The 26,506-nt window shown below is 43.0% G+C and overlaps 1 protein-coding gene across 4 annotated transcripts in view; it reads left to right on the forward strand.

Annotated features, from left to right (window-relative positions):
- The window catches only part of LOC126106807 (replication protein A 70 kDa DNA-binding subunit-like), an 84,251-nt gene that overhangs the window by 19,878 nt on the left and 37,867 nt on the right, over window positions 1-26,506 (forward strand). For all 4 annotated transcript variants that reach the window (XM_049913199.1, XM_049913198.1, XM_049913201.1 and 1 more), the window contains exon 5: window positions 7,543-7,663. In XM_049913199.1, coding sequence (XP_049769156.1) covers window positions 7,543-7,663 — 121 coding nt within the window. The remainder of the gene's footprint in view (window positions 1-7,542; window positions 7,664-26,506) is intronic.

The raw sequence follows: 26,506 nt of genomic DNA on the forward strand, positions 1-26,506 counted from the left end.
TAATGTGATTGACAAGAAATAAAAAGAATAAAAATGTACAATGAAATGATCAAGAACTAAAAATAATAAAACCATTGTATAAAATATGAGAGAGATCAAATTAACATACCACAAATTATCCATTATAGTACCTGATATGCCAGGTATACAGAGTATGTCATATTAAGAATACAAGGCTACGGATGCAGATAGTACAACACAATGTATAAAGTAACCTACAGAATCATGGTTCACAAAATCACCAGTAGCAGAGAAGACAGCATGTCTAGTAAATACAAGAAATAAACTGACGGTAGCTGTAAAGCTACACATAAGTTACGTAGTTGAGGAACAGCATATTATACACAAACCCATTAAAAGAAAAAGCTCTTAAAATGGTATGCAATGCCTTCCAGTTAACATGACTCATGACCTTCAACTTTAGGGGCCATGATGTCATATCTGTAACTTATACAAAGATGACAAAATATGACAGTATACTATGGTGGGGATCATGGTAGACATAAGAAATAGTTAACTGAGCATTCAATTTGCTCATTGCTGTTTGGATGTTGCAACTTGCACTTAATAATTTCTAACTCTTCCAAAATGTTAAGCACTGAGCCTTTTGATTGTCTATGCAAGATTTCTAAGTCATCTTTAATGTTACACAAGCTGTGCATGCTGTGTGCCAAATTCACCGCTAAAGATGACTTAGCATGACTAGTGGTACCATGTTCTCTGACTTTAGTTTGTTAACTTCTCCCTGTCTGTCCATTATACAAGGGTCGTCCACAAAGTAAGTTCAGTTTCTATTTCTATCCGCGGCAACGCTACAATCGCAGTTCCGAGCATGCGCGGCAGTTACTCTTGACTCAAGGAGAAGACATGTAAGCCATTTTCAGATTGCTACTACTGACATGTGCTTTGTAGTGCTTCTTTATGTCAGCTGTAATTGAAAATGCTGTCACATGTGAAATCAAACTTGTGATTTGTTTCCTAATGCAAAGAAAGTTAAACCAACGGAAATTCATTGGCAAATCTGTAAGGCTTGCAGCCAAAATGCTGTGAGTGATTCAATGGTTAGAAGATGGGTTCCGACTGTTCAATGAAGAATGTGATCAAGTGCACGATGAAGAATGAAGTGGATGCCCGTCTGTGGTTACTGATGAACTGGTTCACACAACTGAAGAGAAGTTTCAGCACAACCGAAAGTTTACACTTAGTGCCCTTGCTATGGAAGTTCCCAAATCTGAAAATCACTGATTCATGAAATTGTTACTGAAAAACTGAAATTTCGAAAACTTTGCTTATGTTGGGCACCCGAAATTCGTAGTCAAAAACACAAAAAACAATGGATGGGCAGTGCACTTCAGTTTTTGACATGCTACAATGTAGAAGATGATGGTTTTCTTTCTCGGATAGTCACGGGTGATGAACCTTGCGTATTGTATGACACCCTTGACACAAAATGGCAATCAATGAAATTGAGGCACACTTTGTCCCCAATGAAGGTTAAGCCTAAGCAAATCTTGACACCTCGAGAAGTCATGTGCGTTTTGCTGTTTGATTTTTTTTTTTTTTAGCATGGGGCCAGATAATCAATGCACATGGTTACTGTGAGACCATTAAGAATTTGCGCTGCACGAGGATTACTGTCAAAAGCTTCTCCCACCCCCCACCCCCCTCCCCCCGCCCAACGATAATGCCCCAACCTCACACAGCGAATGTGACCAAACAAATCTTATGGGAATTACACTGGGACACTTTTGATCATCCTCTGTACAGCCCAGACCTTGCTCCTAGCAACTTTCATCTCTTCTTACACCTAAAATCTGTCCTTGTTGGTCTACACGTCAACAATGATGACAAGCTGAAAGAATGTTACCCCATGGTTGAATACACAGGCGGCAACCTTCTATGAAGAAGGCTTACAAAAACTTGTGCCATGCTATGATAAGTGTCTACAAAATTTCGGAAGCTATGTAGAAAAGTAGTTTAACAGTTGTATATTTTTGTACAATAAATATTTTTTTCTATATCTGTACATGTTTGTTTTATATAACCAAACGGAACTTACTTTGTAGACATACCTTGTATCTACACTCACACTGTGGACATTTAATACTAAGTACCAGCATTATTGTACTGTTTCTCACTTACGTAGCTAATGTGTAGTTGTGTATATATTCAACAACGTTGGAGAAAACAGATTGCTATTTACTGTAAAGAAGACACATCAAGTTGCAGGCAGGCACAATTAAGATACTCGCATACAGCTTCCGCCTACAGCCTTCATCAGTAAAAGACATGTACACATGCCGCTGCCAACTCCAGCATCTTTGGTCAGAATATATTCAGTATTTTTTGGGGGTTTACTAGTCAGACTGATATCTCTGCTGCTGGAGATTTTGTGCACCAAGGTTCTGTAGTTTACCTTACATGTTCTGTTGCACTCTCTGCATTTATAGCCTTGTATTCTTAATTGATGTACTCTGTACTTTTGACATATTGTGCACTACAATGGATAATGTGTTATGTTACTTTGGTCTCTTACATTTTATACTATGGTTTTATTATATTTGGTTCTTGACACTTTCATTATACATTTGTATTATTTTTATATCTTGAAAATCACACGATACATTGCATGTTCTGCTTTTATTGTTTGCTCTATATCACACCTGTGTTAGTTAATGCCATTCATTCAGTAACGTGATTTTAGCGCTGTTAGTAGCAAGTGGCATTTGAGAAAAATGTGGGGTTGCGACTGTGTTGTTCACCATGATGTCTTTAGTTCTCACTCCCACCCTTGTTATTACACATGTGGTAGTGGGTGCTCTGAAGTACATGTGTATTGAGATGTCTCTTTGCAGTTCATGCAGCAGTTTGTGGTGGTGAGCAATTATATCATAGGCTACTTTTCAGGTTCACAAATTGGCATTCTGTGTCATTTGTGCCTTTATTTTACTTCATTAAGCCTGTGCCACATGCCAGGCCATTCACAGTTGGTTTACATGTTAAATTAGCCTGGAGCTGTTGATGCATTCCTGTTTTTTTTTTTTTAATATATACACCCAGCTAGGCCCTGTTTATGTGGTGTGATGTTGTTTGACCCAAAGAATCTTATCATGCCTCACTCGCATTGGATGTTATATTCTACTTGATAAATTTGCTGAATTTTTTACATGACTGGTATGATTTTCTTGTACACAATCAAGGTATGACCTGGTGTTCATGTTTGTATGGGTCCTTTTAACGTTAATTAATTCTATATAGTATCCCTCTTAATTTCTCGTTTTCTGTAGTACCTGAAGGATATGATGTAGTTCCCGAAATCTGGGCTGTGTGTGATTTTATCCAAATAAAATTTGTCAATTACAACTGGAGTAGGTTTATTAATAATGAAAAACTTTAGCTACAGTTGTGGATGTCCCACAAAAAATATAAATTATGACAAAAAGTACTGTCAGCTATGTTGGTTGAACCTACTGATATAGGTTTGACCTGTGAAGAACAGAAAGGAATTGTTCTGACGGGCTGGTTTGTTGCATAGACTGAGGTCCAAGTTAGGTTGGAATGTGACAGCTAGGTCAAGAATTGGGGAAGTCAACAAAATGCGTAGGCATATAGTTAAAGTAGTGATTTGAATTTACTTCAATTAAAGTAACTTAGTGGTTGAGGTTTCAGCAACTGCCAAACAAAAGAACGTCTTCCTGAAGCACTACATGCTCACTGTGTTGCCAGTTTTGTATGTACATGCATGAACTTGTTAAAAGGGGTTGGAAACATGCTGACCCAACTGGGAAATCAGCTTCTGAGACTTACGGACTGTTTAAAACAGCTTTTGGAGATAATTGTATGTGCCAGTCAAATGTTTTTGTCTGGTTCAACAGATTTAAAAGCAGCCACAAATCATTTGAAGGTGAACCACGGTCTGACCATCCTTCCACCTCAGAGACGAATGAAAATGTTGTGAAAGTTAGTGACTTAGTGCGCTCTGATCATAGACTTAGAATTAGGGAGATGGCTGATGAACTTAATTGAAATTTCTATGCAGTTCAGTCAGTTTTAACGGAAGATCTGAACATGTGTCAAATGTCCACAAAATTCATTCAAAAGTGTTGTCAAGTGACCAGAGACAGTACCAACTTGAAGTTAGTCAAGAACTGATTAATCGGACTAAAAATGACCCAGATTTGTTAAATAGGGTAATTATAGATGATGAATCATGGGAATATGGATATTATCCTGAAACCAAAGTGCAGTCCTCACAGTTGAAAACTCCAGGTACACCACAACCGAAAAAAGCATGGCGAAGTCGGTCGCAGGTGGAGACAATATTGGTAATTTTTTTCGATTCTACCAGTATTGTGCATCATGAATTTACCTCTGAAGGACAGACAATTAACCGGAAATACTACAAATGTGTCCTCGATTGTTTGTGTGAAAAGGTGCGGAAGAAAAGGCCTGCATTGTGGGAAGACAGGAGTTGGGTGCTACACCATGACAAAACTCCAGCTCATTGTGCTTTCTCCATTTTTGAACAAATTCAAAATTTGTGTGCTTCCACAACCGCCATATTCCCCTGATTTGGCCCTTGTGGGTTTCTACCTGTTTCCTGAACTGAAATTTTCACTGAAAGGGAAGCAGTTTGACATGATTGAATAGATCCAGGCAAATATGGAGAGCGTCCTAACACACTTCAGGAAAAAAAAATTTCCAGGAATGTTTCTAAAAGTGGGAACACCGTTGGAATCGGTGTGTTCAGTCAGAAGGGGACTATTTTGAAGGAGATACATCACAGTAGCATGTAAGTACCACCATTGTACAATTACAAGCCCATTCTTAAAACAAATCACACCTCGTATGAAGTTCAAAACTATATTGTTTATGCTGTGATGACTTCATTAGTCGCCCCATACATTTTCCGTATCATCTTTCATTCAGAACATCCTATTACTCTTAAGTGTTGTCATTGTCCAGGTATCTGAGCCGTATGTTAATACTGGACTTGTTAAAGTCTTATACAGTTGACACTATATTCTCCTGGACAAATTCCTGGGCCTACCATGTGTGGCCACACCATGATAGTGTTTATTAGCTGGATGGATGTGCTGCTTTATTTCCAAACTAATATAATTCTATGATGCTACCAGTGTTCCCAGACAAACAAATTCAATAATAATTTCAGTTTGCAATTCTAACATTTTATTTAGTCCTGCTTGTCTTATTCGCATGCATTTGGTTTTATTGATGTTCACTTCCAACCCCCATTTGTACTGCTGCTACCACCGATGCTCTGTATGTTTCTGTAGTAGATGATTCTGTTCTTCCAGTAATATCCAAATCACCTGCATATACCAGAAGCTGCACCTTTCTATTATATATTGTGCCTCTTGTGTTGATTTGATCTGACCTTATTACCTTCTCTAGTGTCATGTTAGAGCATACATGAGAGTGCATGCATGTAAGGAACTGATCACATCTTTCTTTCCAAAAGTGGTTTCACATCGTGCCTCAGTACCAAACACAGAAGAAACTATTGCCACTGTTTCCTGCACCTCCATGTATGTTCCGCTTGCCTCAAGTGTACAGTTAGTTTCAAAACTGTGTGTTAAAATTTCTTGTATCCGTACTTTGCTAACTAATGGTCAGACTAATGAGGTGTAATAAATGCTGTGGTATGCCCAGGTCTTTCATAGCTTCAATAAGCCCATTTCTTTGTTGGTGTCATATGCTGCTTTAAAATAATGTGTTTCTATATTGTGTGTTTTTTCCCACTATCTGCCTCAGGGTGGATATTTTGTCAATAGTTGATTTGCCAGATCTAAAGCCTACCTGATCACCCCCAGTTGCTTTTTCTGCAGAAGGTTTTACATGGGTACAGAGCAGGGAGGAGATATTTTATGTACAGTGTTCAGTAATGTAATTCCCCCCTAATTTGTACATTCCAGGATGTTCCCTTCCTTATATATAGCAAATATCACACCATTATTCCAATCATCTGGGATAACTTTTTGTGTTTGTATATCTGAGACCAGGGATCTAACTAGATCATCTCCATCACATTTAATAAGCTCAGCTGAATGGTTGTCATTACCAGGTGACTTACGGTTGGCTCGTTTCTTTATTGCTAGCCAAATCTCTTACATTGAGGACATTCCATTTTCCTCTTCTTCCACGTAATGGTTTTCGGTTAGTTGCCATGCTTCAGCATTCTGAGTGTAATGATTCCTTAAAGTACTCTGCCTAATGATGTTACACTCTTTTCTGTGATGCTATTAGTTCACCATTTTTCTCTCTACACTGTATTGTATTTTGTTGAAGTTCCTTTCTAAGGTTAATCACCTTTCTGTAGAATTATCCACTTTCATTAGTGTATTCAGTGTTCTACAAGTGTCTTTTGAAGAACCTCCTCTTATCTGCTTTCAGAATCTGCTTTTCTGCATGCCTTTCTTCTCAACAACCATCCACAAGCATTCTTGTTCTTCTGGCCTGCATCTTTTTATATGCTTCATTCTTTGTTCTTGTTACCACCTCACATGCATCATACTATTCATTGCTCCTGCTTTGTTATTTCAAGCCAATCACTTCCCCTTCAACAGCCTGTATTTTTTTCTTTCACAAGTTAGTTTTGACAATACCTATCATTGTTATTTGGACGTATTAGTGGTTATTTCTTGTGGACTCCATCCCTCTCTGGTAGCACCAAAGGATTTACTCTCAAGACTTAGAACACTGATAGCAAGATAGATAAATAACACTCCTTAGACAGCATCTGATGATGATGACACTGAGGTGAGAATATTTGCAGGTTGTATTACAAACTTCATTGTCACAGTCAGCTGGTTTTAATCTAAGAATGTGTCATTAATGAGAGATTAAACTCATTGGATATTTTCACTTATGATCAGTACTACCACAGACTTGATGGGAAAACTGTGGGCTCTAGTAAGGCTAAAAAACATGTTGAACTTTGTAATTTGATATTCAACCAATTGAACAGCAGTGAAACTAAAATACAGTAGTTTACTAAATTAAAAATGCATTAGTATGGTGAATATATCCAGTAAATTGGAATTACTTTCAAACTCATTCAGAAAGTGAGAAAAACATAAAATACGTAATATTGGTAACTAAAATAATCTATATTTTGAGATGTGCTGTGTTTCAGAAGTTTTTGTTAGAGACAGTGGAATTTTATTGCATTGAATTGTAGATTTTTCATTAAAATTTAACTGAAATTTAATAGGTGATGGTAACATTCCGATCTCCCTTTTTCTGCTGAATGTTGGAAATTCACAAATAATTTGTGGTATGAACTCATGTTGTTGTGTTCTCACTAGTGAATGATACGACTATTTCCATAACTACAAACCCAACCTCTAAATTGCAATAGCAAGTGTAGAAAAATGTCAAACCAATGCCAAGAAAGTTCGAAGCAAAACATAAATAAATAAAATCTGATACATCAAACTTCATTGTCATTGTGAAATTAGGTGTGATGCAGTGTTAAATCACAAGCTAAATTCTTTGACAAGAAATGTTTCTCTTTCGAAGGTGTAGGATCCACCCACACACAGCCGTTGCTACCTCAGATGGGAAATAACCCTACTGAGCTTTCACCTCCAGCTGACGAGCACATATTCCCACTCACTAGTTCCAGCTGGTACCAGAACGAGTGAGTACATCAATGTCTGCATTGCACTTGATTGATGATACCATTTATTTTTACCAATTTATTCATTTATTGCTGGACTAATATTAGGTGCACTTGCCCATCACTGGCTTTGCATTACAGAAGTCAAAATAACATTTAAAATAAATTTATCTGTAGTTTATAGTGTTTCATATTGTTTATGTGACTGTTGCTTTTTTGTGTAATATAACTTGCTTCATGTATACTGATTTCTTAGCACATGCGCATAGACCGAGTAATATTGTGCATTATTATTGATCATCTATGGATAAGAGTGATGTCAGACTGTTTATTTTTCATAATTTGCTGTGTTGTATAAGCTTAATTGTGGACATGGCTTCAAAACCTGTGGAAGCTTGTTCATTTAGAATTTCTGGAAGTCTGTAGGAGTGGAGATCTCCAGCTTTGTGATGTATAAAACCAAACAAGTATAATAACTGTTGGAAGAAAACCAGCAGTACTATCAGTTGTTGTTGAAATATAGGGAAATACATCTGGAAACATTTAAGTTATAATTAGAAAAGAAGTTAAATTGATTGGAGACTAATTAAGAAAAGTGCAACGAAAAGCAGAGCTAGAGATTACGAGCTACTGGAGACAGTGCTTTGGTACTTGTGAAGTCATTTGGTCTGATTATCCTTCAGCTTTTCAGTAAATTTTCGTGTCTGTCTTCCTCTCTTTTACCATTCTATCCATATATGCTTGCTCTTTTCCTTCCCACAAGCACACAGCCAACCCGAGGGTTGAATAACGAGTGATGTTCATATCCGCCGTGCTTGCATCCCCACAATATTACTGACTGGGGTGCTATTGTATCTTTGATTCTATATGTGTCGAACATTTACATCCTGACCACATGTACCCCAGATTTGTTTGTAGGTAATGCCTTTAAAGAATAAGTAATTGTGGGTGAGTATATAGTTGCTCATGGCTACTAGGAAGGAGATTGTTGGTTTGGAATACATCGGGCATTGGGAAAGGTTGTGTTCAGTAGCAGTAAGGCCATGGGCATTAGGAATGTTAGTGTACTGGGAGGTGGCATCAATAGTGACTAGCAGGGCACCATATGGTAAAGAGACGAACTGTTGAGAGTCGGTGGAGGAAATGGTTGGTATCTTTTATATAGGAGGGTAGGCTCCAGGTATTAGGTTGAAGGTGTTGGTCTACAATAGCAGAGATTCTCTCAGTGAGGGCACAGTAACCGGCCACAATGGGGCATGCTGGGTGGTCAGGTTTATGGACTTAGGGAAGCATGTTGAAGATAGGAGTGGGGGGAGTGGTAGGGGTGAGTAGAGATGGACTCCTGTGAGAGGTTCCAGGATGGGGGCTAGGGATTTGATTAGTTACTGGAATGGAGTCACTGTAGGTGGAAGTATCTGACAGCTGGCAGAGCCCTTCAGCCAGGCAGTCCTTGCAGTTCAAAACAACAGTGGTGGAGCCTTTGTCCACAGGTAGGATTATATGGTTGGGATCAGTTTTTAGACGGTAGACTACGGTTCTTTCTGCGGATGTGAGGTTAGTTTGCATGTTGAGGGATTTGGGGAATGATGGTGAGGCGATATTAGAGGTTAAGAAATTCTGGAAAGTTTGGGGCCAGTGCGGGTGGATCACTGCTGGATGAAGGAGTGAACTGACCAGTGGCAGTTTGTACCTTGCAGTTTTGCACTGGTAGTGTGGGTATACACCCACGTTCCTTCAGTTCTTGAAAGAATCACTGTGACATCAAATTAGTTGTAGCACCTGTGTCAAACGCAATGGGTACATAAAGGTCAAATATTTTGGCTTTAATAGTAGCTTGGATCTTATCTTCTGTCAAGTTTTCCTGTGTACCCTCATTTGATACAGATCATCTTTCACATCACTACCTTGATTGTATCTCATAAAGCAAGTGTTGATTGAGCTCACATCCCCATTCTCCTCCAAGGTCACAGAACAGGGGCCTGCTGTAACCGGTGCAGGTTTTCCTGCGTCGCTGTGGCATCGGTCTCTGGGTTAGGTGTAACGTCTACTATATGGACTGTTGATTATCCTGTGAGGCTCTCGACTGAAATTCTTTTTGCCTTTGCATATGTGCGTTACTTTGCTGGCCAAATTCCACTGCCTGTGGATTATTCGGTTGTCTGGTATTGTTTTGTGTTTGCCAAGTGAACGGCTGATTATTGCCGGTAGCTTTTCTCTACATATTGTACAGCCTGGCCATACACTGCTTGCCCGTTGTAGTTGTTTTTGTTAAATTTTTGCCCAATTTTTTAATATCCGCCCTTGAATTGACAGCTTTTGCTATTGCCATTGTCGTTACCATTGCTGTAGATCTGTGTGGGGCAAGGCTGCCATCCATGTTGTACTATGTATCCGTTGTTAACCTGTTGGTCCGTAAGTCTCTATGGCACTATCTGCGTATTAACAGACTTGGATTGTACTGGTCTCTCTTCATATATCAAATCTATTGAATCCAGTACAGATAGAAAGTATTCGGTGTCGTGTTCCTGAATGGTAATGAGTTTTTCCCTAATGTGGGCAGGAAGATAGCTCTCCCGTCTACTTGAGATACCGTGTTTATCCAGTATCCGGTTTTATTCGAATAGTTTTCAAAATAGCCCCTTTAACTTCCACACATGATATTGAACGGAGCTGGGTTGAATACTTCACATCTGAGCATATTTTGTACGGACTCGGACCAATACCTGTCAGTGACAGGCGTGTTTATGTTCGCTTGGGGTGCAGTGTATGGCAACTGCCCTTGCTCAACAGTTACAGCTGCCGGCAAGTGTTGTTGCATTTTGCAACCTTTGCTATTTTTCTTTGACGAGTTAGCCACGTATTGTGGATAACCAGTGAAAGGATCTAACTTCTCTAAAAGCATGGGTTTGTTTTCTGTCAGATGTTGTTTTGGAATGTCAGTAGTTTTAGCAATACTGACTCGTAACCTTTCCTCTGCTTCCTTTAAACCTGAATCTATTTTAGCTAGAAATTGACTTTTTCTCCTTTAGAATCTCTTCTACTGTATCACATAAATTTTGTACACTATCTTTACGGCAAGGGTGCTGCCCTTATCCAGCTTCCCGGCTTCAGCTTTTTGAGTTATTTCCTTTACATCTGCACATATCTTATCTCTGTTCTGTGGCAAATTTTGACTCTTAACTTGACCAATCAACTCATAGACTTAACTTGTGTACTTCTGTAGGTAAGTTTTTGCATACGTCTTGCAGCTCACTGGCTGCATTTGTCACATTTTTTATCGATGCATCGACTTGGGATTGTGTCTCCTGAATTTGGGAATATGCTTCACTGAGGTTTTGTAACTCAACTTCTAATTGTTCCTGTTTATTGTCTACAGATGACACTCCTTCCATTAACGTATTTATATTGTGGGATATGTCAGTAATTATTTCATTTTAGTTGTTTACCTAGCTTGGTCAACTTCCCACATAGTTTGTCAGATAGTTCAGTGCGTATAGTTTCTCATCTCACTGAACTGTTGACTAATACTATTCTTGAAATCGTTGAATGCCTGCTTTTGCTGTGTCAACTGTTGTCCTATACCCTTAAGTTGTTGTTACATTTTCCTGAAATTCCTGTTCTGTAAACTGTTGTGTTATTTGTTGCATGAGTTGTATCAAATTGTCTCACTAGTTTTTACATTGTTTATATGAACTTTTTCCTGTTCCTATGTTTGCAATGTCATGAGCAAGTAATCAAAGGAATTTTCGCTGTCGCGCCCTGATACCAATAACAACAGACCTTCAGTATCAATACATTCAAAGTCAATATTCACATTAATTCCATTGTGCAAAGTTTTGGTTGTAACAATGCCGATGCAGGATCGCTGCTCGCGCAAATTCCTCTTCTCTGCTCCAAATCTCCTGATGCAGGATCTCGGTGGCAGGTGAAATGATGAGCACACAGGATGCACATCTCACATACGCAAATTAATTTTATGTTTCTAATAAGTTTTTATAACACTTTTAACGTATGGTTGAGATACAAATTTTTTAACAATGCTGGTACGATGGATCCAAGCATACATCCGCACACTGCCTCTTACAGAAACAAACGAGTGAATATACAGGAATTAATAAATTGAAGTGCGTATTTCTTTGTTTCATGAAGATGTATCAAAACATTATCCTTGCCGCAAAACAACTCATTAATTTACCTTTGGTGTTGTGTATATCCCATTCAGTTTACATATAGCTTACATGTATGAAAAGAAATGAATGAAAAAATAAGATTCAACACAGACATGCCTATCTCCTAGCCTCCTCTGCAACATCAGGAGGTAGTTTAAAAACAGCTTGTTCAACAGAACTAATAAAATCAGTCACTGTCAAATGGTCGGGCATCTGTGCAAAATTTAAACCTTTCCCTTGCACAGATAAAGCCCCATTGTCAGAAGCTTCCTTTCTCTGAGAGATTTAGCACAGCCTGTAGAGATATACTATTAGACTTCGAGCCATGGAATATTCAAACTTCGCCAAATTCTGGACAGATACAGAATAAAATTCCCAGTCAGACTGCAACCATGAAGCACCTGCAGTCAATCCCAAGAAAAAGCCAAAATTTTTGACACAGTCATTACATGAAGCCGAAACGATTCCTCGGAAACAGAACCCAAATGTCGATGAGTGTAATGGATCCTCCCATGAACATGAGGTGGGCCAGCATATTTCTTGATCAGATTGCTAGCAGTAGGACGCACAACTTCGGCAAGTGTTGGAACAATATTTTGATCACAACACCTCTACAAAAATGACAATGCACATTGCACTCACCAACAGTTGGCTTTTGTTTCCAAAGAATTGTTTTGGCATATTTTAAGGATTGCTTCAAAAATTTTGGTCACTGCCTGGTTGGGAATTTCATTGTGTATCTTCCGGCATTTGGTAAAGTTTGAACACTGCCCAAGCTGGAAGTCCCCCCTGCGGGTTCGGGGGTAAGAATAGGCCTGAGGTATTCCTGCCTGTCGTAAGAGGCAACTAAAAGGAGTTTCAACCGTTTCGGCCTTCCATGTGATGGTCCCCCTTGGGGTTTGACCTCCTTTTTTCAAAATTCTAGAGAAGTACGAGCCTTTTGGGGAAGGACGCCTTACGTGGTGTATCATTGTCCTCAGTGCACTAAGACCTTGGCACTCAGCATTGTAACGGCGTTGTAACCACTCCCATTATTCCTCAAATTAGGCCTAAACGCCTGATGGGTTGCACAAGTTACGCCCATAGTGCGTCCCCATCTGCACCTACGATCATGATGGACTTTCCATGGCACCCGAAATCCAGCACGGTAGCCAGCCCGTTGTGGTGGGGTCGTCATGTACCCTCTAGGTTATAGCCCCCTGACAACACAGGGATCGTACTGCCGATACCTGAGCTGCACCCTCCCCACGTCGGCCAAGGAGTAGATGCCCGTCTCCTTGGGGCATCGGGACTCCCGGCAACGGTCATCCTGCCAGGTGGCCCTTGCTGAGGCTGGGTGGCGCCCGTGGGGAGAGCCCCTGGTCGGAGTGGGTGGTATCGGGGCGGACGTTTCGCACATGAAACGTCAACATGTATCATGTCGCTCTGCGGCCGAGTCTTTTAAAAAGAAAGGTACTGTCTCTGGTTCTGGTTCTCCTGCCCTTTCCCCCTTGGCCACTCCCTGGGAGGAAGGACAGGCCCGCCGGCTTGGGGCGAAGTACTTCCCCCGCTATTTAGTCTGTTCTCAGACCGATGGGGGGGATGTTCGCCACCTCCAAGCCCATGTTCTTTGTCCAGCACATCGAGGACATATTCGGGGAAATTGAGGCTCTCAGTAAAATGCGTTCGGGGTCTGTTCTTATAAAGACCACCTCCGCCACACAGTCGGCGGCGCTCCAGGCGTGCGACCGACTAGGGGACATCCCAGTGTCTATTGTGCCGCATCTGGCTCTGAATAGGACGCAGGGGGTTATTTTTCATCGGGACCTCCTGCTGCAATCTGATGAGGAGCTCAGGGCCAACCTGGAGCGCCGAGGCGTGCATTTCGTCCGGCGAGTTCAGCGCGGCCCCAAAGACCGTCGCATCGACACCGGAGCCTTTATCCTCGTCTTCGAGGGGGACGTTCTCCCGAGAAGGTAAAGGTGATGTGCTACCGGTGCGACGTGCGACCTTACGTCCTGCCTCCTATGCGCTGCTTTCGGTGTTTGCGCTTTGGGCACATGTCGTCACGGTGTGAGGCTGAGCCCCTTTGTGGCGATTGCGGACGTCCTCTTCGTGAGGAACATACATGCACCCCACCACCTTGGTGCGTCAATTGTCCTGGCATCCACTCGCCTAGATCTTTAGACTGCCCCGCGTATCAGAAGGAGAAGAAGATTCAAGAATTAAAAACTTTGGATCGTCTCTCTTATTCTGAGGCCAGGAAGAAGTATGACCGCCTCCATTCCGTGACGTTGACAACTTCGTTTTCCTCAGTCGTGTCCACTCCTTCCACAGTATCCTCACCCCCTTCCTGTCCCCCCTCCCCCTCCTCACCCCATCCGGGGTCTATGCCTCTGCCTCCCAAATCCCTCCCTTCCCAATCCTCCTCCCTCGCGGCCCCTGCCCCCTCTGCCCCGGGGGCCACCCTTCCCCCTCCTCCTCCTCCTCCCCCCCCCCTCCGCCACCTGAGAAGCGATCATCTTCTCAGGCATCCATCGGGGAAACGTTCCGGACCCCGGCTTCCGAGGTCCAGCATTCCAAAACGGACCCCGCGCGTGAGGACCTCCTTCGGGTCGGCCCACCATCCCCGTGCCTCATCGGCCTTCCAAGAAGGCCTCCAAGAAGAAATCTTTCTCCCCCTCTCCACCCCGGCGCGTTTCGGCTGACGCTCCATCCATGAGTCGCTGCTCCCGGCCGTCCTCAGTTTCGCCGGGACGCTCTGCTGCTAGGCGCTCAGCTGGCCTCTCATCGGCGAATGATGCTGCCCCTCCAACGCAACCCGGGAAAGCGGCCGCCGCTGGCGATGATTCAATGGAACAGGCTCCGCCTCCCGCCGGTTGTAGCGTTGTTCCCTCGACACCTGGCCCTCCGCGGCCGTCGAGGTGACCAGCTCTTCACCTGTTTCGTACGCCGTCTTTTCTGACTAGCGATGGCTTTGTTACATTGGAACATAAGAGGTATTCGATCTATTCGGGAGGAATTACAACTGCTCCTCCGCTTGCACTGTCCGCTCGTCCTTGGTTTCCAGGAAACCAAGTTGCGCCCAACTGACCGTATTGCTTTTACCCACTATACCTCGGAGCGGTCTGAACTCCCCCCTGTGGACGGTATTCCGGCTCATGGTGGGGTCATGTTGCTCGTTCGGGACGATGTCTATTACCATCCCCTCCCATTGACCACCCCACTCCAAGCAATAGCTGTCCGTATTACTCTTTCTGCCTTTACCTTTTCTGTTTGTACCGTCTACACTCCCATCGTCATCCGCAGTTAGTCGGGCTGACATGATGCACCTGATTGTTCAGCTTCCTCCGCCGTTTTTATTGTTTGGCGACTTCAATGCCCATCGTCCCCTTTGGGGCTCTCCTGCATCCTGTCAGATAGGCTCCCTCTTGGCGGGTGTCTTCAACCATCTCAATCTTGTCTGCCTCAATACCGGCGCCCCGACTTTCCTCTCTGACTCTACTCATACCTACTCCCACTTGGACCTCTCGATCTGTTCTACCACTCTTGCCCGTCGGTTCGAGTGGTATGTCCTTTCTGACACCTATTCGAGCGACCACTTCCCCTGTGTCGTTCGTCTCCTGCACCACACCCCATCCCCACGTCCTTCGAGCTGGAACATACCGAGAGCTGACTGGGGACTTTACTCCTCCCTGGCGCCTTTTCCGGACCACGATTTTCTCAGTTGTGACAGTCAGGTCGAATACCTCACGGCTGTTATCATCAGTGCTGCTGAACGTTCCATTCCTCGTACTGCCTCTTCTTCACGTCGCGTTTCCGTCCCCTGGTGGAATGAGGCTTGTAGAGACGCTATCCGTGCTCGACGACGTGCTTTACGCACCTTTCGCTGCCATCCTACGTTGGCGAATTGTATTGGATGCAAACGACTCTGAGCGCAATGCCGTAGAGTCATCAAAGACAGCAAAAAAGCTTGTTGGGCCTCTTTCACCAGCTCCTTTAACAGTTTTACTCCCTCTTCTGTCGTCTGGGGTGGCCTGCGCCGGCTGTCGGGCATTAAGGCCCACTCCTCGGTACCTGGCCTGACTTCAGGTGGTGAAGTCCTTGTTGATCCTGTGGATATCTCCAACGCCTTCGGCCGCTTTTTCGCGGAGGTTTCAAGCTCCGCCCATTACCATCCTGCCTTCCTTCCCAGGAAAGAGGCAGAAGAGGCTACTGTCCCGGTCCTCTGCTCCCGGGCCAGATGCCATTCACGTTCAGATGCTGGCACACCTTTCTCTGGCAGGCAAAAGCTTCCTTCTTCGTACCTACAATCGCGTCTGGACTGAAGGTCAAGTCCCCATGTGTTGGCGTGACGCCGTCGTTGTTCCTATACCCAAACCCGGGAAGGATAGACACCTTCCTTCTAGTTACCGCCCCATTTCTCTTACAAGCTGTGTCTGTAAGGTGAAGGAGCGCATGGTTAACGCTCGGTTAGTTTGGATTCTTGAATCTCGACGGCTACTTACCAATGTTCAATGCGGCTTTCGTCGCCGCCGCTCCGCTGTTGACCACCTTGTGACCTTGTCGACATTCATCTTGAACAACTTTTTGCGAAAGCGCCAAACGGTCGCGGTTTTCTTCGATTTGGAGAAGGCTTATGATACCTGTTGGAGAGGAGGTACCCTCCGCACTATGCACAGGTGGGATCTACGCGGTCGCCTGCCCCTTTTTATTGATTCCTTTTTAACAGATCGAAAGTTTAGGGTACGTGTGGGTTCCGTATTGTTCGACGTCTTCCCCCAGGAGAACGGAGTGCCTCAGGGCTCCGTCTTGAGCGTAGCCCTTTTTGCCATAGCGATCAATCCAATTATGGATTGCATTCCACCTAATGTCTCAGGTTCTCTTTTTGTCGATGACTTCGCGATCTACTGCAGTGCCCAGCGAACATGCCTCCTGGAGCGCTGCCTTCAGCATTGTCTAGACAGCCTATACTCATGGAGTGTGGCAAATGGTTTCCGGTTCCCTGAAGAGAAGACGGTTTGCATCAACTTTTGGCGATATAAAGCGTTCCTTCCGCCATCCTTACATCTCGGTCCCATTGTTCTCCCATTCGTGGAAACAACTAAGTTTCTAGGGCTCACACTGGACAGGAAATTTTGTTGGTCTCCGCACGTATCTTATTTGGCAGCTCATTGTACACGTTCCCTTAATGTCCTAACAGTTCTTAGTGGTTCATCTTGGGGAGCGGATCGCACTGTCCTGCTTCGCTTGTATCGGTCCATAGTCTGATCAAAGCTGGATTATGGCAGCCTCGTCTACTCGTCTGCTCGGCCATCTCTCTTACGCCGTCTCAACTCCATCCACCATAGGGGGTTACGTCTTGCGACCGGAGCTTTCTACACTAGTCCCGTCGAGAGTCTTTAAGCTGAAGCTGCCGAATTACCATTGACCTACCGGCGTGACGTACTGCTTTGTCGGTATGCCTGCCGGCTGTTGTCAATGCCCGACCACCCCTCTTATCAGTCCTTCTTCGCCGATTCTCTCGACCGTCAGTATGGGTTGTATGTGTCTGCCCTGCTGCCCCCTGGAGTCCGCTTTCGTCGCCTGCTTCGACAATTGGATTTTGCCCTCCCTACCACCTTCAGAGAGGGTGAGAGCCCGACACCACCTTGGCTCCAGGCTCCGGTTCATGTTTATCTCGACCTCAGCTCGCTCCCGAAGGAGGGTACTCTGGCCGCAGTGTATTGCTCACGGTTTGTCGAACTTCGTGCGCGACTTGCCAGTCACACCTTTATTTACACTGATGGCTCCAAAACTGACGATGGTGTCAGCTGTGCCTTTGTCGTCGGGGCAGTCACCTTTAAATACCGGCTCCTCGACCAATGTTCCAGCTTTACGGCCGAGCTTTTTGCTCTCCATCAGGCCGTTCAGTATGCCCGCCGCCACTGCCATTCATCGTATGTACTCTGCTCTGATTCACTTAGTGCTCTTCAGTGCCTTGGAGCTCCATATCCGGTCCATCCCTTGGTGCAACGGATCCAGCAGTCCCTCCATTCTTTCGCTGAGGGTGGCTCTGTCAGCTTTCTGTGGGTTCCCGGCCATGTAGGAGTGCCTGGGAATGAGGCTGCTGATGCTGCAGCCAAGGCTGCAGTACTCCTGCCTCGGCCAGCCTCCCATTGTATCCCGTCATCTGACGTTAGTGGGGTTGTTTGTAATGGGCTTGTGTCCTTGTGGTGGGATACTTGGTCCTCACTTCAAGGAAACAAGCTCCGGGCAGTCAAACTGTTCCCAACTGCTTGGACAACCTCCTCCCGACCATCTCGGCGAGAAGAGGTCCTTCTGACCAGGTTGCGGATTGGGCATTGCTGGTTTAGCCACCGCTACCTGCTCTCTGGTGACCCAGCCCCGCAGTGCCCTTGTGGTCATGCATTAACAGTGCGCCATGTTTTATTGTCGTGTCCCCGTTTTAGTCAATTTCGTGTTGTCCTGTCTCTGCCATCTACTTTACAGGATATTTTATATCTAAAGAGAAAGATGATGAGACTTACCAAACAAAAGCGCTGGCAGGTCGATAGACACACAAACATACACACAAAATTCTAGCTTTCGCAACCAACGGTTGCCTCGTCAGGAAAGAGGGAAGGAGAGGGAAAGACAAAAGGATTTGGGTTTTAAGGGAGAGGGTAAGGAGTCGTTCCAATCCCGGGAGCGGAAAGACTTACCTTAGGGGGAAAAAAGGACAGGTATACACTCGCGCGCACACACACACACATCCATCCGCATATACACAGACACAAGCAGACATTTGTAAAGGCAAAGAGTTTGGGCAGAGATGTCAGTCGGGGCAGAAGTACAGAGGCAAAGATGATGTTGAAAGACAGGTGAGGTATGAGCGGCGGCAAATTGAAATTAGAAATTAGCGAGATTGAGGCCTGGCGGATAGCGAGAAGAGAGGATATGCTGAAGGGCAAGTTCCCATCTCCGGAGTTCTGACAGGTTGGTGTTAGTGGGAAGTATCCAGATAACCCGGACGGTGTAACACTGTGCCAAGATGTGCTGGCCGTGCACCAAGGCATGTTTAGCCACAGGGTGATCCTCATTACCAACAAACACTGTCTGCCTGTGTCCATTCATGCGAATGGACAGTTTGTTGCTGGTCATTCCCACATAGAATGCTTCACAGTATAGGCAGGTCAGTTGGTAAATCACGTGGGTGCTTTCACACGTGGCTCTGCCTTTGATGGTGTACACCTTCCGGGTTACAGGACTGGAATAGGTGGTGGTGGGAGGGTGCATGGGACAGGTTTTACACCGGGAGCGGTTACAGGGGTAGGAGCCAGAGGGTAGGGAAGGTGGTTTGGGGATTTCATAGGGATGAACTAAGAGGTTACGAAGGTTAGGTGGACGGCGGAAAGACACTCTTGGTGGAGTGGGGAGGATTTCATGAAGGATGGATCTCATTTCAGGGCAGGATTTGAGGAAGTCGTATCCCTGCTGGAGAGCCACATTCAGAATCTGATCCAGTCCCGGAAAGTATCCTGTCACAAGTGGGGCACTTTTGGGGTTCTTCTGTGGAAGGTTCCGGGTTTGAGGAGATGAGGAAGTGGCTCTGGTTATTTGCTTCTGTACCAGGTCGGGAGGGTAGTTACGGGATGCAAAAGCTGTTTTCAGGTTGTTGGTGTAATGGTTCAAGGATTCCGGACTGGAGCAGATTCGTTTGCCACGAAGACCTAGGCTGTAGGGAAGGGACTGTTTGATGTGGAATGGGTGGCAGCTGTCATAATGGAGGTACTGTTGCTTGTTGGTGGGTTTGATGTGGACGGACGTGTGAAGCTGGCCATTGGACAGGTGGAGGTCAACGTCAAGGAAAGTGGCATGGGATTTAGAGTAGGACCAAGTGAATCTGATGGAACCAAAGGAGTTGAGGTTGGAGAGGAAATGCTGGAGTTCTTCTTCACTGTGAGTCCAGATCATGAAAATGTCATCAATAAATCTGTACCAAACTTTGGGTTGGCAGGCCTGGGTAACCAAGAAGGCTTCCTCTAAGCGACCCATGAATAGGTTGGTGTACGAGGGGGCCATCCTGGTACCCATGGCTGTTCCCTTTAATTGTTGGTATGTCTGGCCTTCAAAAGTGAAGAAGTTGTGGGTCAGGATGAAGCTGGCTAAGGTAATGAGGAAAGAGGTTTTAGGTAGGGCGGCAGGTGATCGGCGTGAAAGGAAGTGCTCCATCGCAGCGAGGCCCTGGACATGCGGAATATTTGTGTATAAGGAAGTGGCATCAATGGTTACAAGGATGGTTTCCGGGGGTAACAGACTGGGTAGGGATTCCAGGCGTTCGAGAAAGTGGTTGGTGTCTTTGATGAAGGATGGGAGACTGCATGTAATGGGTTGAAGGTGTTGATCTACGTAGGCAGAGATGCGTTCTGTGGGGGCTTGGAAACCAGCTACAATGGGACGGCCGGGATGATTGGGTTTGTGAATTTTCTACCTTCTTCCCAAAATTTGTAAGAACTTTCTGGTGCCCCCCCCCCCCTTGAGTTTTACTAGATTCTATGTGCTCTAACAATTGTGACTGGGCACTAATGACCTCAGTAGTTGAGCGCCCTTAAACCCCCCCACAAAAAAAAAAAAAAAAAAAAAAAAAAAAAAAAAAAAAAAAAAAAGCTGTAAGTTTTAATCTCCCCCTGCCTTCCTTCCATCTATTGTCCACATCAAACAGTGCCCACTCCAAGTAATTAATAAGCAAAGTCTTTTATGAAGATGTGAGAGAAGCGAAGATTACCATAAACTTTAGAGTTTACTTAGCTTGCCATGATGAGATGGCTCCAGTTGTTCTTGTCTAGGGGTCTGATTCTTGAAGCTGAAAATCTAACATTAGGTCCTCACAGTAGGTTTGAACTAAATAAATTGGAAGATTGTTGTTGCAGAATTTTTTGCGTGAATATATTTTACACTGATTTTCTCACATTTTAGTATATCGTACACGTTTTTGAGCTTTCATGTTAACTAAGCTGAAGTTACGTTGTTCGCACCTATTATACAAAACTACGTCTGATCACATCAGAGGCGAGCTTATGACTTTCACACTGTGTGGAAACAACAATATTCCAAAGGATTTATAATTTTTCTTAACAAATGAATTCCTACTAGTTTTTGTTACATTATTAATTTCGATTACTATTTCATAAATGAATCCAGAAATAAACTTAGTAAACAGTACAGGATTGCGTAATTAATAATACGCATTTTAAGTGTGCAAATAATTTATAATTTCAGATCTATCTTAAAAAAATTAACTGTTCATTCAGAACTAGTAGTTATCGATTGGAACATCAAAACTAAAATATTTTATGAAGTCATTATTTTCTGAAATATAATATACTGTGTGTAAAATTATTTGAAAGTTTTCATAAAAGCAACTGAGATAATATTGATCTGTCTAAAATTCGAAAATGATACTGGTATCGACAACTACTGTTGGGGAAAAGTAATACTAGAGGGGGATGTCTCGTTACAAAGTCTAATATTACATCTCAATGTATTGTGATAAAGCTTACGGAGAAATTTAGTTTTTGATGATGCACCTTTACCGGTGCAAGGAAAAGATTTAATTTTGCACTGACGCCCAAGCCTTGGCCAGTGGTTGTTTTATTAGTTCTGATCAACAAGCTGTTCTTAGAGTACCTCCTGATGTTGCAGAGGAGCCCAGGAAGGAGGCATGTTGTGTGTTGACTGGTCGCATCCCCCTGAGAATATCATCACAGCAGTTGAGAGGACTGCTTTATGTTCACTTAGTTTATCCGGATATTGTTATTTTACCTGCAGGCAAGGGCAATGCTACTGTTGTTTTGGACAAGTGGGAGTACATTCAAAAGATGCAGTGTTTACTATATGAGTCAGAGTATCGCAGTATTGGTGCTGATCCACCTAAAAGAGAAGAGTAAACCTCCTGAAGAAAAGTTTCTTATCGCAGACCATCAGGAGTCTCAATTTGTATTGTGCTGTACACCATGGCCTTCCGAAGGTTCATAAGGAGGAGTTCCTCTTTGTCCGGTTGTGAGTAACATTGGCAGGCTGACATACAATGTACCTTGCCAGTATGTTAGTCCCTATAGTAGGTTGCTGCAAGCATCACATCAAGAACTCGGTGGACTGCTTGCATTTGTTAGAGAGAAGGTGTGTGAATGAACTGATATTATAATAAGTTTTTATGTGCTATCTCTTTTCGCTTGGGGTTCTCTGCCTGATTCGGTACATTTGATTAAGTTTGGTTTGGTTGTTGTTGAATTAATGAACCTATTTTGACATGTGTTGATTTCAACTTACTTTTTATTCAATGACCAGTACTATGAGCAGATGGATGGAGTTGCGGTGGGAAGCCTGTTGTCATTTATTATTGCCAGTTCGTTTATGGAAAATTTTAAGGAACATGCCTTGAAGTCGGCACCTTTGAAACCTGAGTGTTTTTACAGGTGTGTAGATGATACCTTCGTTGTATGGCTTCATGGCAGTGAGAATTTGAATAACTTTTTGGAAAACCTGAATTTAATTCACCCAACTATTTGCTTCATGATGGAGATGGAAAAGGATAGCAGTCTTCTCTTGCAAGATGTTTTAGATAGGAGGAAGATAGATGGTATGCTGGGACATGGCATTTATAGGAAGCCTACTCACACAGACTTCTATCAGAAGGCTGGTAGTTGTCAGCATACGGCTCTATGTGAAGAGGAGCTTCTTGTCTTGGTTCATGGTGCCCATGCCACCTGGTACCCTGAGTTACCCCATCTTGAAGTCACCTTTTATCAGAATGGCTACAGTGGAAGACAGAGCACATGTGTGTTGCAGTATCGACTAGCTGTGCAGTGGGTGAGTGATAGTAATACTGAGATAGCAAAAAGTCTATGGCCTTTTTGCCATATAGAGGGAGCATTTCAAACTGGGTTGGTCGTATGTTATGGAAACATGAGGTGAAATGTGTTCTGTGGTCACCTTCTAAGATCAGGGTCCTTTTTGGTCCCATAAAGTACAATCTTGGTTTGTGTAGGGCAAGTGTCTCCCATATCCCTTGCAGGTATGGCATGTCATATATTGGTCAGACCATAGGGACTCTGTAGGATAAGTGTACTGAGCATAAGCATCACACATGCTTCTATAACAGCTGAGCAAATCTGCTCATGTTCACTGGATAGTGTTACTAAGGAGGCTGTTGAAATCATATTAGCAAGTAACCTTATAAATACAGATGGTGGTTTTTGTTTAAATTCTGAGTGGAATCATGTTCTCTCCCTTGTCAAGAAACAGAGGGATAGAGTTAATGCTACTTCACCCGTTGATTATTAATTTCACTGACTATAACTTCCGGCTCGGTCGTCTTTGGTTTGTGATGGCGCTAGTGTTTACAGTGTGTGTTTTATCTTTCTATAGTTTCTCTTCAAACAGAGGTTTTAAATCACCTTGCCAGCACTTTCTTGCTGCAGTTTTGTCTTGAAAATGTCACCGATGACAGCTGTTTGGTCCCATAGGACATTACCACAGATCTTGAAAATGTCAGGTTATGTTCCTGTCAAAATATAACCAGTTTTCAATTATGTCACCTGCCTGCATTTATATACACTGGTAATTTTCACTTAGTCCAATAACTCTTGAAGACAAAGAAAACATTTCTCCCCGAAAAGCTCTAGCTCATTAAATTCAGGCCTCATGGAAGGGGGGGGGGGGGGGGGGTTGACAAAACCACAGAATTTGTGTAAATACTGAGTTGTGAGGCTTTGGTTATCCTTTGAGCACCCCAGTCTACCTCGCGAGGCGAGTCATATTACAGTGTCTCTAATTCCATCACATGCAGATTTCCTGTGGCTTCTTGCAATAAAGTTTCACTCAGAATTTTACACCAAAATCTGCTAGGTGATCAGACGGCGTTGTGAAATTCTTACAATTTTTTGTATTGGACTACAGACTCGCTTCTAAAGTACTGCCTTCGCCAGAAAAGTTTTATTTCTGAGTTTACGATACTAAGAAGGAACAAACATTGTTTTTATGTTACCTGGTATTTGTGCATCCTGGAAATGACTTTGGCCACTCACTAGGCAGCAGAGTTGTTCTCAGCGACACACTGTTTGGGTCTTGGCACATTGTTATGGTGTCACGATGGATGCTGATTGTGAGCAAAGAGTGAACATTAATTTCTGATTTAAGCTCAGAAAACTCCTAGTGAAATATGGACAGTAATTAACTGAGCATATGCAGAAGAGAGACTTTCAAGAAGTCGTTTTTTTGAGTTGCACAGGTTTCGTGAAGGTGGAGATTCAGTTCAAAATGATCCTTGGTCGCCTGTCCACAGTGCATACTGATGCAAATGTGGAGCGTGTGAGACAGTTACTGCAAGAAGACCGTCATGTAACTGTGAGTGTGACATCAGAACTTAATTTGAACCATGTTGTGTGTCATAAGATTTTATAGCAAGATTTAGGGAAAAGGAAACTTAATGCAAAACTTGTCCTTCACACACTAACAAACAAACAAACAAACAAAAGAGGAAAGAAAAACAATTTCTGCTGAACTACTGTATAGAGCCAGATGTGATCCTACATTTCTGTCCAAGATTATTGCTGGCGATAAAAGTTGGTGCTACCAGTAAGACCCTCACCCAAAACGTCAAAGTGCCGAATGGCAGAGTCCTGGATCACCAGCCTTTGAGAACAAAGACAGTGATCATCATGTTCTTCGATAGTAAAAGATCAGTGCAACATAAGTATGTACCTCCAGGTCCAACAGTGAACCACTGTCTTTACATCAAAGTTTTGTAATATTTGTGACAAGCAGTTCGATGTCATCACCCTGACTGGTTGTATTCTCAGGGCTGTTTCTTATTGCATGACCATAAGACCCTATACTGCTTTATCTGTTAGAGTATCTGGCCAGACGGGATGCACAGTAGCTTCACTGTTTTCTGGGTGAAAATCTTGGCTGGAAACAAATGGGCAATTCTCTGCAAAATCAGGCAGTGCAAATACTTCACCAAGCTTAACAGTTCACTCTACAGTTTTGAAATATTGTTTCATACTTTCAAGGAAAGTGGCTAAGTTAGAGATTTTTGATACCACCTCTGCAACAAAATCATTTACTGGCAGTAGGCCAGTGTGAAGTGCTACATGATTTGTTTGTATCCACTATTAGTACTTAAATTTCTTCGGGATCAGTGTTCTTGCACAGATTTATAAGGAGTAATTCAGCTGCATTTTTGTTAATCTTATTTCGAGACATTTTGCCTTTTTAGTGAACTAGCAATCTGCTCTGGCTTCACACAGGAAACATCACAGTAAGACTCAGTTTTTACAGTTTCTAACACCCAATTCAACAAAACATGATTTTTTAATTTCACAGAATGGGCATATGATTAGTGAAACTGAACAGTTTGAATTTCTAGGTGTTCAGATGGATAGTAAAGTGTCGTGGAAAGCCCATGTTCAGGATCTTATTCAAAGACTTAATGCTGCCATTTTTACTATTCGAACAGTATCTCAAGTAAGTGATTGTTCGACATGAAAATTAGTCTACTTTGCTTATTTTCATTTGCTTATGCCATATGGTATTATATTTTGGGGTAACTCTTCCCATTCTGTAAGGATACTTTTGGCTCAGAAATGCACGGTTTTTGCAATAAGTGGTGAACTTTCAATAAGCTACCACAAGAATTAAAAAATCTTAACAGTAATCCAAGCACTTTCAGATCAAAACTGAAGAATTTCCTCATGGATCATTCCTTCTATTCTGTCGAGGAGTTCCTTGAAAAATTAAACTGATTCTTGTTGTATTGTTGATTGCATTTATTTAAACTTCTGGCTTGACTTTTTTTGGGTTCATAAACATTTTATTTTTACCTGTTATTACTCTTATGTTGTAATTTCATGTACTGACACGTCCCATGACCTTGGAGAGATTTGGTCGTAGGGAACTTGATGTGTAAATAAAATGTAGTTATGACTGAATGACTCATTAGGCTTAGTGGTAATAAATTACATACATGAACCTTCAGTCTATTAGTAAAAACTATAATGTAATAGGGATAGATATAAAATATACTTACTGTGTGGCAACAGGAGAACATAGAAAGGTACACTGATGGGGAAAAATCACACCACCAAAAAAATAATTAATGTAGAGTAACAAAATTTCAGGAATACATTTGTCTAGATAATATACAGGGGAAAATGTATACAAACTTTGAACTGTCATAGAAAATTTATTTCCCATTCTACAAGGTTAAATATCTGTGAGAAAGTAGTGTTATGTTTCTTCAACAGGTGGCAGCAATGGCAAGGAAGTAACCGCAACATGGCGGAAATTCGTTTGAGTGCTAGTAGTGTGCTACGCATTCTGAAGAAAGGCAAGTTTCGTGTGTACATTCCAAGGCTGGTGCAACAGCTAAGTGACAACAATCCAGATCGAAGGTTAGAATTTTGTGAATGGGTTCAGGAGATGGTGAGACGTGAACTAGGATTTATGGGTAGCATAATTTGGTCGGATGAAGCCCAATTCAAACTCGGTGGAACTGTCAATAGGTGCAATTATGTGTACTGGGCTGAAGATAATCCTCACATTGCAGTTGAAAAGGCTGTGAATTTGCCTGGTGTAAATGTGTTTGTGGTTTGTCTGCAAGGGGACTCATTGGGCCTTTCCACTTTGAAGGTACTGTTACTGGAGAAACGTACTTAACAATGCTTGCTGACTC

The sequence above is a fragment of the Schistocerca cancellata genome, chromosome 10 (genome assembly GCF_023864275.1).
Source record: "Schistocerca cancellata isolate TAMUIC-IGC-003103 chromosome 10, iqSchCanc2.1, whole genome shotgun sequence".
NCBI lineage: Eukaryota > Metazoa > Arthropoda > Insecta > Orthoptera > Acrididae > Schistocerca > Schistocerca cancellata.